General features: G+C 40.4%; 1 protein-coding gene across 1 annotated transcript in view; it reads left to right on the forward strand.

The window, feature by feature from the left end:
- ZNF277 (zinc finger protein 277) overlaps positions 1 to 13,532 on the forward strand; it is a 51,794-nt gene that overhangs the window by 10,098 nt on the left and 28,164 nt on the right. Inside the window, 2 exon segments of the mRNA XM_051795542.1 lie at positions 9,767 to 9,965; positions 13,092 to 13,180. Of these exon segments, the coding sequence (XP_051651502.1) occupies positions 9,767 to 9,965; positions 13,092 to 13,180 (288 nt within the window).

A 13,532-nucleotide genomic window follows, 5' to 3' on the forward strand; every position in this document is an offset into this window, starting at 1 on the left:
AGAATATAATTCTGAAGTAGATAAATATTGTTTCATATTTGTAACCAAGATATCAAACCCTGCATTTAGTTACACTAATGTAAGTCTGTGCCATTTACCCAGGAATAAGCATTATGTGGCTCTGAGCTTGCAATAAAACCTGCGTAGTGTGTTAAGTATTTATAAATTGCATATTAACCTCAGCACTTAAATATTATTATGAATACTTATTAGAGTCACTTTCATTTGTGTGTGTGGGCATGTGTGTCCATCTCTATGTGAGAACAGTGGGTTTGTTCTGGTCTTTATCGGTGTAGAGGTTTGTCTGCGCTCGAGCAGCAAGATGACAAGCAGTGGCATGAATCTGTTGGTGAACTGGGCAATAATGTAGTCTATTATTTAAACATGATCTTATTGGCAAGCACATTGGTTTTGTTTTATTAAAATTCTAACACTTCTCGTTCTTATTAATCACTTTCCCACTCCTTCTATTCACTTGTGTTCTGATGCCTGTGCTCTGGTACCCATAGCAACACTTGTTAATGCTAATGAAACTGCAACATCCTAAGCTCCCCAACAGAGCAGCCCTGTTAAATATGGCTATTAAGCACAGTTGTATTTCTGTTAGTTCCAGCTCCCAGCAGACACCTGCTCTATAGAAACTGTGTCCTGAGTTATTAGGGTTTGGTAACTCACAGCTTTTCTTAAAGCTGTCATTTGACTGGAATAAAATTCACGTATTCCCAGACAGCGGATGGTACGGTTTCTGTAAAACTGACAAGGTTTAGCTGTGGTATTAAGTATTCTTTTGAAGTGCTCATTTGCATTCAATGAAAAAACAGGCAGGGTTGAGACTGATTGATCTTTGAAGAAGCTACAGGATGTGTTGTCTCCTAGAGCACATGGACATTTTAACTAAATATCATTCATACTGTGTTAACAAGCAGAAGTAATAGCTAAATAATTCCTCGTGAACTCAGACTCAATTCAACTTTATAAAAGTATTTGAGCATTTTAGTATATATCAAGGTAGGGAGATGATTATGTACATTGATTCTTCTTTCACTAAGAAATATATTTGCATGTGTGGTGGGTTCACCTTGGCTGAACGCCAGGTGCCCACGCAGCCACTCTATCCCTCCCCTTCCCAGCCGGACAGGGGAGAGAGTAAGGCGGGAAAAGAAAACAACACAAATAGTGGGTTGCGATAAGGCAGTTTATATTTATGCAAAAAAAGAAAGCAAGAGCAGTGTGCACACGCACAAAGCAAAAGCCAGCAGTTAATCTCTACTTCCCATAAGCAGCGATGGGCAGCCACTTCTCTGAGAAGCAGGGCTCCAGCACATGTATGGTTGTCAGCAGGCAGCCATCAGAGACAATGAGTGCCTCCAGTCCTGCTCCATGCCTCAGCTTTTATATCTGGGTTGATGTCATATGGTCTGGAATATCCCCTTGGTCAGTGTGGGTCAGCTGGCCGACTTGTGTCCCCTCCCAGGATCTTGTCCTGGATTGAAGAAGGAATGTTACAGTGCTATCCTCAGCAGTAGCCAAAACGTGGGTGTGTTATCAACACTTCTCTAGCTACCAATGCGGAGCACGGCACTGTGAGGGCTACTATGGGGAAATAAATTCGGGCTCAGCCAGACCCACCACAGCATGTAGTATTTGTGAGGACAATAACAGGGTGTTTTATTTCCATTATTCTGAGTTTTTGTTTTGAATACTGTTTATCTAGCAAGTCATTAGTCATCCATCTTTTATACTCTAGAAAACAAAGGAAAAATCCTGTAATCAGTATAAAATCACTTCCAAGAATATGACCACAAATTAGGGAATGCTGCTGTGCCAACAAATAGATGCTGCAGTGCCAAGGCTGCAAAACAAGGAGGCTGTCATGTGTGTATTTTGAGTGTCAAGCTGATCCTTCATGATAGTCTTCCATTGTAGCTCAAAAAAAATGGATTACGAGACAAAGGTTTAAAACTACTCATTTCCTAAAGAGTTTTAAATGCAGCATCATTTTCTGCAGAATTGTCTATAGGAATCCAGGTTGATTTCTTCAATGTACCGTATCTGGGGGTTTGGTCATTTTGATAACTAAATGGTTTTGCCGGGTAATCATTGTGAACTTGGGGGAGGGTGCTCAGCCTTTCTGTTTTCCAGCTGGCATCTGTTGTGCTTTTAGTGTGGAGTGCCAGGTTTGCTAGGTGTCCCTTGTATTCCTGTCATTCTTTCCCCCCTTTTCTTTGCATGTCTGAAACCCCCTCTTTTGCTCATTATTTGGACTCCTTTATTCACCTGTTTGTCTTTGTTGTGTTCATTTTTGTTTTAGGATCATGTCAAGTTCTTATGCTGATCTCCTCATAATATTAACCAGCTGTATTAATGAGATAATAAACCAGACTTGCTGGTAATGAATTGATTCATTCAACTACTGAATTTAATTAGAAAGACACTTAACATTCCAGCAGATGTTTTTATTTTATTTTATTATCCTTGTGTTACCAACAGTGGGCTTATATCCTGTCTATATTTACATTATAAACTCTTCAACCTAGAGCCTTGTTGTTATGCCATAGACTACAAAAAATGACATGAAACCTGTAAATGTCTTAAGCAAATTTGTATTAATTCCTTTTTCATCATTTCAGTTCTCAGACTATGTGAAGTCTTCAATTGCCAGAGTATTCTTCATCTAATAATAAATTGATTAATCTGTTTTAAATGAGATAGATTTCTTCTTCCCTAGTTAAAAACCCTTGTCTTTGGACTTATCTCCTTTCCTTCTGGTCTTGTGACTGTCATTCCTTTTTATCTAGTAGCAAAGCTTCAAAAAGAAGGCTATGTGTGCCCCTCTCCTCAGTGTTCCCTGCAGACTAGTGTAGGGACTTCCTCCCTCAGCTTACTGGTTGCCTATTGGAAGGGTCTACCACTCCCTGAGCTCTGGCATTGGAGGTTACTCCCCAGGGCCAAGCCATGTGAGGTAGGAGTTCTAACAGTGAAGTTAATTCCTTTATCTGAACCCCAGAACCTCCACTTTCTAGTTGAGAGAATGTAATTTATACAGCAGTGTTCAATTTGTCCCCAGATGTAGTCAGAGCACATAGTTCAGATATGCAACCAAGAAGAATTGAGCACAAGAGCTCATACTGCATTTAGTGAGCTGCATGTGCCTACGCTGACAACAGTGGGTTTTATGAACTGAAGCCAGTGCTGGGTGTCCCTGTTAAAAAGCACGGTGGTAAAATCTTAGTGATTTCTTTTCCTTTGTGTGTAGTGCCTTTGAAGAAACCTTTCACACTTTATAAGGCATGCTTGTTTAAATTGTATGAAACAGCTGAGGCTGTAAAGCTGAGAAGAGAGGAGGAAGCTGAGATGAGAAGAGGAAGATGCTGTTTCACCTTGCTGTTTCTCACCATGTGCTCCTTAGTTTGGTCTTGCACTTGGTGGACTCCTCTGTCACCATTTTCAATGTTATTGAGCAGAAAGAAAGGAGTAAATGGTTCTGTCTGGTAAAGAGTTGAATTGACTCATCAAAGCATTTGGCAAGCCAAGGAGCCAGCACAAGCAGAAGGGCAGTAGTAAAACAGTTAGGAGTGGTAGGATAAGGTGGAGAAAGACAGGATAAGATGACATCATTGTACTTCGTGGTAGCAGCAACCTCTTACACTGTTAAAAGCATCTCTGAGGACTTTGCCTTTCACAACTCCCATTCAAATGCCGAATCTTTCCTTCCTTTTCTTTCTGATATGTCTGTTGTATTGGCCATAAAATCATATGGAATATTGTTTTGTGATAATTACATATGTGATTGTGCAGGTAGAGTACATTGCCTGTTCTGCTATGGTCTGTGTTATAAGTGTGTGGGTATACAACTTTGTCTTTGTTTTCAAAGAATATATTCCTTTATTCTCTTCTTTCTACTAATCTACATTTTTTATCTCTGAATTGGCTATAAAAGACCATAATTTTATCTGTTCTATTAAAGGTTGAACAACATGGTGTCAACTGTCAGTTCTGTGAATGAGGGAGGGATTTTCATAGTTCCTGCGTTTTGTAGGCTTTCTGTGAAGCCTTTGGGGTAACTTTCTTCTTATAGGTAGCTAAGTACTATGCTGTTCATCACAGACACGAATAGGAAGGGGGTTAGGTGATAAATTTTATCACTGTTAGCTGTTAATACACATTTGTTCTCCCAAGTGATAAGCAGGAGGGCCAACTGAAGTGTTACAGGGAATCACATGTTCTTTGAGTGAACTGGACCAAAAAAGTGCTATTTGATATTAGCAAATGCAGAGTAACACACAGGAGTGAACACAAAGAATATGTCCACTGTCTTGTACATTAAAAACTGATTCACAACTTACGAGACTTTGAATCACTGAAGACAATTCAGTGGTTAATTCAGTGATCCTAAAAGCAAGCAAAATACCATAAATAAAAAGTAAATAGAGAAGAGATTGAGAAAAAACTGTCCTGATTTAGAAATCTTTTTTTTTTTTTCCACTCTTGGTCATTTTCAAGCCACCTCTTACCACAGCACCTGAAGAAGAGTGGACTAGAACCAGCCAAGAGTTGAACCAGGACAACAAGGAATGAAGGACCATTAGGAGAACATGAAATGTTGCTGGAGGTTTTATAGTAGGTGTTGAAAGACCAACAATTGTAAACAGTGCAAAAACAAATCCATGGAGAAAAAAAAAAAAAAGTTGTTTAACTGGTTTAACAAAGACTCATATAGCCTTTGACTTAAACTCTCCACCCTCAGATTTCTGGAAGACTGTGCTATTTCTGTGATTACTGTTTGTTTGCCTTATTTTTATACACTTCTAGGGAATTACTTCTTGCCCTTGTCAGCTAGGGCACGTGCACTAAAGGGATGTTTAGTTCTGTCCCTGTGAAGTAATTTTTGTTGCAGTAAATTCTAAGAGAAAAGCTTCCTACTTTTTCCTCGTTTTCAAGAGTCTCTGCATGTGGGAGTCTTGGAGTTTGAGAACTGGATCTGAGTGTTTTTATTTCTCTCTTAGCCCTGAGCTGTGGTTCAGTTAACAGCTCTTCTTCAGTACCTGTGGCCACTCTGCTCCAAATATAGGAACAAAGTTAGCTGGTTTTGCAGAGCTTTCAATACACACTTAGCTTTATTTGTACTGTTTTGATGTTTGTGCTACGTTAGTCCAGTAAGTGCTATGCTAAAGGCTGTGCATCTTTGTTCAGCTCTGTTAATTTATTTTCTTGTTCAGTGTTTTTTGTAGCAGATGAGTACAAAGATATTTCCATGGATTCTTTTTTCCCTCCCCTCCTCCAAGTGTCTTTGAAAGAAATTGCATAAGCTTCTGCAGTTGCCACACTGGCACAGTAAGTCTAAAGTTATTCTCTTTTAACTACTTTCTTTGGGCAGCAAAAAAAATCTTCACCGCAGTTTATTCCTTTCAGCAACTCCCCACTACAGTTGAAGGCTAACAGCTCTGTTCTTCCAGCCCAAGTAATTGCTATTCACAAGTACTCATTTTGAATAACTGTATTAACTTCTTGTCTATTCTGAGTAGCAGTTCCTACCCTACACACCTATCTGTTGAAAGTTGGTTTATTGAGGCAGATAGGCACTTGTTTATTTGAACTTCTAAATGTTTGGACTAATGGACTTCTAAATAGGTCATTGCAAGAGACCTAAACTATAAATGAACAAAAAGCAATGTAGCTGCTTACTGGTCACAGCTGAACTGGCTGACAGAGTATCTTCTTAGTTCACTTGGCATCAGCAATTGCAGAGGAAATTAAGTTGTTCTACTTTTCTCAGTAAGTTTTAATGATTCTGCAGGCTACAAACTAATACTGACTGTAAGAATGGACAAACCCAGACTCTTGCAGGTGACATCAGTTTTGCGTGGGACAGCTAACCCTTTCACGAGGATTGCTCTAGCACATAGTATAGGACCTGCTGTTCTTAAAATAGGACAAATGGAACAATTTCTGCAATGCCAGTTTTAATAAAGAAGTGTCTGTGGGAAAGGAATGGGCAGAAATGCAAGTAAAATTGCGAGAGGAGTGTCAGATTGTGCACAGCAGTTGTATTGCTACAGGTAATGCCATGCTCTGTGTGCTGCCATCTTTCCACACTGTTTAGTTTTATGGGATAAACTGAATTCAGTGTAACCCAGCCATCAGTCTTCAGTCAAGTCACTGCCTTTCCAGGCAGTTATGTTTTTCAAAAGTCCTAAAGAGAAGCCTCTACAGTTGTGGAGGGGATATATGTTGTTTCAGGAGCAGCATAGAATTGATGAAGCTGCGTTTCCTTTGGTTTTGTACCCTTTCCCACATGTGGCTCCAGTAGCCCCATCTTACCCCCAGTTTCCCAGATGAGTACCCTCATCAGGAGCCATCAGTTCGTGCTGTGGCTGCTTTGGAGCACTGCATGTCCACACTGGCAGGCCAGCCACTGATGGATCAGAGCCTCGTTCCCCTCTCCATGCCTCTTTTACTTGAACAGAGATTTGTCACAGAACTATTAGGAAGTTCCCAGGCCCATCTCTGAAACTCCAGCCCTTCTTTGGTTATTTCAGAGTCTTGGTAGAGGGTGGGATACAGCACTGCTCCATTAGCATATTTTCCTAGGAAAAAAGATAAATTACTATGATTTTTTCAATTATTTTCCATGTTTTCCACGTGGGCAAGTTATCAGATTATCAGGTTTATTGTACTTGCCAATGTATAACATATATATGTGATTTTCATGGGGTGAAAGTTGACATTGCTTCTTCTGTTCTATCTGGTGAATATTTTTAATTAAGCTTCATTTAACCATACACATTTAAAAATTTGTGTGTGACACAATAATAGACTTGAGAGAAGGCCTTTTGCTTAATTCTTTAGGTATCTTTAGAAACTGAAACCCAGGAGGTTCCCTCTAAATATCAGGAAATGCTTTTTCACTGTGAATACTGGCATAGGTTGCCTAGGGAGGTTGTGGAGATACTGAAAAGCCATCTGGACATGGTCCCAGGCAACCAGCTCTAAGTGGGCCTGCTTGAGGGCCCTGCTTGACCAGATGACTTCCAGAGGTCCCTGCGGATCTCATCCGTTCTGTGGTTCTGTGAAATTTCATTTTTCTACAGAGATGTTCATGTCATTGCAGGAATTCAGAGATAGTTTATTCTCCTGCTGCACAAGCTAACTTCACATCACAAGAGTCAAGGACACCAATGATGTTTTCAGTTTTCATCCTCAAGAGTGCAGGAACATTGGGGAGCTTTTTTCTGTTTGCTTTTAGTCTCCTTTTGCTGTGCAAAATTGATGTAGCTAAAATTGAAGATACAAATTGAAATTGTCATTTGCTTCCAAGATAAACTCTTACCAGAGACTGAGGTATGATTAGTTTGGAAAATGAATACCACAGTTTATTTCTGGACAGCTAGAATTTGGTTAGGTTAATGGGGCCAGTTGTTGAAATCTGTTGGTCACACCATGTTTCTTAATGAACTCCACTAATTTATGCCAGTGGAAGAGCTTATGAATTTACACCACTGTTATTTAAATGGGGAACATACACATATACTCTGGGTCAGTCTGCTTGTTTCCAATACTGCTTCTTGAACTCCGTCAGGCTTGGTGCTGTGACCACTTCCCTGGGGAGCCTGTTCCAGTGCCCAATCACCCTCTGGGTGAAGAACTTTTTTCTAATACCCAACCTAAAACTCCCCTGACACAACTTCAGGCCATTCCCTGGCATCCTGCCACTGGTCACCACAGAGAAGAGATCAGTACCTGCCCCTCCTCTTCCTCTCATGAGGAAGTTTTAGACTGCAATGTCGTCTCCCCTCAGTCTCCTCCAGGCTGAACAGACCAAGTGGCCTCAGCTGCTCCTCATATGGCTTCTTCTCAGGGCCCTTCACCATCTTCATTGCCCTTCTTTGGATGTTCTCTAATAGCTTAAATATCTTTCCCAAAACTGCACACTAGTGCAGAGCAGGACAGGACAATCCCCTCCCTCAACTGGCTGGTGATGCTTTGCCTGATGCCTCCCAGGACACAGTTGGCCCTCCTGGCTGCCAGGGCACTGCTGACTCATATTAAACTTGCCATCCACCAGGACCCTCAGGTCCCTTTCCATGGCACTGCTTTCCAGCATCTCATTCCCCAGTCTGTATGAACATCCAGGGTTGCCCCATCCCAGGTGCAGAATCCGGCACTTTCCCTTGTTGAATTTCATATGGTTGGTGATTGCCCAGTCCTCTAATTTGTTGAGGTCTCTCTGCAGGGCCTCCCTGCCTTTGAGGGAGTCAACAGCTCCTCCCGGTTTTGTGGCATCTGCAGACTTGCTCAGTATCCCTTCCAGTCCTGCATCCAAGTCATTTATGAAGATGTTGAAGAGCACAGGGCCCAAGATGGAGCCCTGTGGAACCTCACTAGTGACAGGTCACCAGTCTGATATTCCCCCATTCACTATTACCCTCTGTGCTCGACCCATGAGCCAATTGCTCACCCATCACATGATGTGTTTATCCAGCTGTGTGCTGGACATTTTGTCCAGAATGATCCTGTGAGAAACAGTATCGAAAGCTTTACTGAAATCCAAAAAGATTACATCAGCTGGCTTTCCTTGATCAGCTAGGTGGGTTGTGTTGTCATAAAATGAAATCAGGTTTGATAAGCTGAGTTTTCCTCTCATGAAGCTGTTTTGGCTGTGACCAATGACTGCATGGTCTTTCAGGTGTTTTTCAGTACTTCCCAGGATAATCTTCTCTATAACTTTACATGCACTGAAGTGAGACTGACAGGCCTGTGGTTTCCATGGTCCTTCTTGCCCTTCTTGAAAATCAGGACAACGTTCACCAGCTTCCAGTCAGCTGGGACCTCTTAGGATTCCCAGGACTGCTCAAAAATCATTGAGAGATGTTTTGTGATGACATCAGCCAGCTCTTTGAGGATTCTGGGATGAATCCCTTCAGGCCCCATAGATTTGTAGGGATTCAGCTAGAACAGCAGATCCCGCACAATTTCAATGTCAACTGGGAGTTGATCATTCTCGCAGTCATGTGCAATGCCTGAACTACAACAACAGCAAACTTGGAGAACATACAGCGGTGACTCATCTCTGTGTGCTGTCAATTGAGCAACCTATGTCTGACTGGTACAGTATAGTACAAACATGGGCCATTGAACTTTCCACATGGGGCATGGCTGACCCCTTCTCAACATCTGTACAGTTAGAAAGTGTTTCAATGGCCTAAGCTTCTGTGTGGTAGTAATCTTTATCAAGAATAGTCTTTTCTTTTGTCATAGACCAGGAAGTGAGATGCAAATGGGGGGAAAAAAGGCAAGACAAACACATACAGACATTCAAGAGTCAGTCAGAAAATTATAGAAGCATTGTGCAGTAAATAAAACTATAATTAGGAAAATTAACATGCAAAACAGTTTGTGCTATATAGTCTAAAGCCTTCCTGATACTCTGAGCAGTGTTGCAAAGGGAGTAGCTTGAGTCATATCAACAGGTAAACTAGGTAGGGAGAGGAAGAAACTTCCTTTGATAGTAAGCAGAGTACTTGTGACTTGGTGTCAGCTGGGAGTTTCAGTTGGGGCAGGTACTTGAGAACTGTCCTGTGCTAGCCTCCCACTGTCCTTCTTGGAAACAATGCAGTCAACCTGCCAAGTGGCTTCCAAGCTTCTCTTTGGTGGAGTGATCCATGCAACAGAATTGAGACTCAAAAAAAGTACTGCCTGAAAGTACTTTAAGTGATGTAGCTTTATTCACTTAGTCAAAACTAATTATTCCTTTCATTTATTTTAGATACTGAGTGTATTTTGGAGCCTCTGTCTCTGCCAGAAAGTCCAGGTGGTGTTGATGCTGTAGAAAGTTCTCCCTGCGTGCCTTGCATTTTCTGCAAAGAGTGCTATCTTTTAGCAGAACAAAACCAGCTCCTGAAGCACATGATTATTGAACACAAGCTCGTCATAGCAGACGTGAAACTGGTTGCAGATTTTAGAAGGTAAGTGTTATATCATTTAAAATGAGTGTGTATGTGTGCAGATGTTATGGAAAGCTTTGGAAAAGTAGAGATCATCTTTTTTAAAAGACATTGTGAGAAGATATCTGTTACCTTTTTTTATAAGCTCTTTGCTACTGGGCTGTAAGGTTGTTTTCCCATTACCTTCCCAGTCCCCAGCCCTTAGATGTTTCTGGAACTAGAAGACTCAATTTTAGAATGCATGGCAATTCCTTTGTTAGACATTCTTTGATGTATCCTACAGACTTCTCAGGTCCTATCACTAATCAACAAGTTGTGTGCAAACTAGAAAGCTGTCTTTTTAGTAAAACTCAATCCAGACAATCAGTTCTTCTGATTTGGAGTTTTATTTGTACAGGACAAGACTATTTCTACCACTGTTTAATGTCTTAAAGCTGTGTGTTGTACACAGAAGCTGCTCGGTACAGGATCTTTCACATTCTGGGGTGAAATTAATTTGTGGTATTTTAAGGTTGCCAGTATTTTGCCATTGAAATCACATTTAATCCTTAACTTTACAGTACTGTGATCTACATACAACTGTGACTCCTTCTACAGCTGTGTCATTGATCATCTCAGCAGGGTCACATTTGGCTTTCTCTCTCTTAACTTCCTCCAGTAGCTGGCATGGCCCCAGCTGGCTTGTAACTTCAGAGACCAGACACTTGCTTGACATTTTGCTTTCACCCACAGTAAGGAAGGCTAGACAGTACCTACCAGTCTGTAGCTAGTTCTGTTGCAGTGTTTAAATGCTAGCTGGATAATTTCTCAACTAAAATGAGTTTTCTAGTAGGTTGTCTGTCATTAGTTACTCAGTCAAAGCCAGTAACTTGTGTCTATCAAGACGCAGAAAAAAGAAACAATACAATGTAATTTAGGAAGAGAAATGTAAGCCTTATAAATCTGTAATCACATGTTTGAGCTTAACATTGCTTAAAATTGAAAACTGATAGTTGTTTTTGTTCGCTTTTGTGCTGAAAGCAGACAGAAGAAGAATGTACTGTTCTTTGGAGATAATAGTAATATCTTCAGGTAAATAAAGGAATCAGAGTAGCTCAGTCATGCACAGTCAGTCTAAGTGTGCTTGAGGGAATTATTTTGCATTAATAGAAATGTATTTTAAAATCATCTTCAAGAAAATGCCCATTTAGATTCTTTTTCTGCTAACGCAATTGGAAGGTAGCCAGATCTTATAGTAAGGGGCCCCAGGATGTGTTGTTACTCTGAACTGTGCTTTCTCTGATTTGCTGTGTCAGTAAAATAGTCTAATACTATGCACAAAAAGCGAGTATATTCTGAAGTGTTGAACTGAGGTGTGGAAAATACAGGGAATCAACTCGTAAAACATAATATTATTTTTATACCTAGCAATGAGTTACAGCCAGTCTTAGGAACACATTTCTTGACACAACTGCAAGAAGTGGATGATCCAGAAAAGACCAGTACTAATGGAAAACTTCTTTCTTTTTTTTTTTTTTGACTTGAAGAATAAAGAGAAGTTGGCACAAGGGCAAGGGGAAGAGATAAGGGGAATAAGCTTCTGCTGCATGACTAAACATGATCACTCATTCTGTCTCCCTGGAAGTATGACAAGGCATTGGTTTTATTTGGTCATTGATTATTTGGATTAAGTCTTATGATGTGAAATCCCTTAACAGTAATTTTCTTGGCACAGGCAGTTATGGTTAGGTGAGTTTGTACCAGTGTTCATTTCTCTCAGTGCAGGGGACAGACATTTAGTAAATGAGCTCTTGAAATCTCTTCATTTGCACATTTAAGTCCTAAAAGCTCGAGGATGACTTATTCTGGAAGACTTACTGTTCTGTGTAGCAGCAAGACTGTTTCAATGTGCATTATAAACAGTGGAGTGGGCAGGGGAACAACAAAACACTCACCTCTCAGTTACTGACATTTAATGATGCTGCTGAATGAGCTTCAGCCACGCATTCTGGCTTCAGTGTGCTTAGCTGTCTGCTGTACCAGAGGTTAGTCCTCTCAGTGGCACAATTAGCAGAAACAAGTATGTGCTGATTCCTTGGCTGCTGCGGTTGAAGTCCTCATATATTAAAATAGATGATAAATAGAGGTAATGTGAGCCATCATGGAATGTGATAGCTGTGGCAAGTGAACTTATAGATTGTACAAGTATTAGAAGCTGCAACTATTTAGAAATGCCCTCATAATAATAATATCTGATTTTTGAATTATTCTTTTTGTAATTTGATGGCACATAATAAGAAGCTATCATAGAATAATTAGCCTTTACCTTACCAGCTCTCCCATGATTTATATCATACATGAGTCATAAGTATAAATATAAGCAAGTACTGAAGCATTTTCAGATTATTTTTAATAGTAAAATTCCAAATAATTAGCACAAGGATTGCTTCGTTCCCTTCATCTCATGTGAGTGAAGCAATGATTTCTTCTTGGTTATACAGTAGCTTCCTAGTTCAGTGGAAATCTAATCTCAGTTGGGGTCTGTTGGTGCAGCTGTCATACAAACAATGGTAGTACAGAATGTTTTTAAACAACTGTAGTTGATGGGTTAAACCTTCAAGATGTGTTTAGGGCTTTTCTTATTCTGTCTGCCATCCCACCCCCAGGTGTTCAGGGACTTCATTTTTCTGTCTTTCTAGTTGTCTGCCAAGCTACAGCTTTCAGTGTAACTCCACAGGAGACCTGCCAAAACCTCACTTTTGTCAAGTTGGTGTTTTTACTGAGTTTCAGATTCCTGACTGTATCTTGCATAACGCAGAGCACAATATTTTGGGAATTTGACAGTACTCTGTAGTATATCTTTTCAGTAAAGATGCATCTGAGTTGCACTTGTGTCTAAAGATGTGACTAGGTCACAGTGTTTATGCAAAGCTTGGTGCAAATCTGCTTATTGAGTTCTTCACTCTGACAGCGTGGTTTAAGGGAAACCGAATTAATTTCATAAAATTGAAAACTAATATAAAGGAAGCAAAAACAGAGGCAAGGTTAAAAAAATAATCACAAAACCCTTAGGAATTTAGAGAATGGAAAAAACAAGAGCTCATCAACTGTTTATTGAACATTTTGGTGTTTCCTTTTTCACTGATCATCTCCCTCTTATTTTTAAAGCTACATCTTGTACTGGAAGAGAAGGTTTGCAGAACAGCCCGTCACAGACTTTTGTAGTGTGATAAGAACAAATTCAAAAGCACCATTAGGTAAGTGTACTGCTTGCTTGCTTTCTGATGGCCAGATCATGTGATAATTTCTGGCATATACTGCTGCTTTGATGAGCCAAGTGTGTCTGACACTAGGTCAGAAAACCACAGAAGTAATGTTTAACTCTTAACCACGTATCTAAACTTACCTTTACCAAGGATTATAGCATGTGCTTCAGCACTATGCTAAGTGAGGATGAGCTCAATACATGCCTAAGAGCACTGTGCCTTGGGGCCCACTGCATGTCAAGGCATAGAAGTAGTGCCACTTACATCATGACTGGGGAAGTGTCAGTACCCACTGCATAAATAATTGGTGACAGTCCTTCCAGAAATTATGAGAAACATTCCC

This window comes from Manacus candei, unplaced genomic scaffold (assembly GCF_025592945.1).
Source record: "Manacus candei isolate 608988 ecotype Guabito, Panama unplaced genomic scaffold, ASM2559294v1 h1tg000043l, whole genome shotgun sequence".
NCBI lineage: Eukaryota > Metazoa > Chordata > Aves > Passeriformes > Pipridae > Manacus > Manacus candei.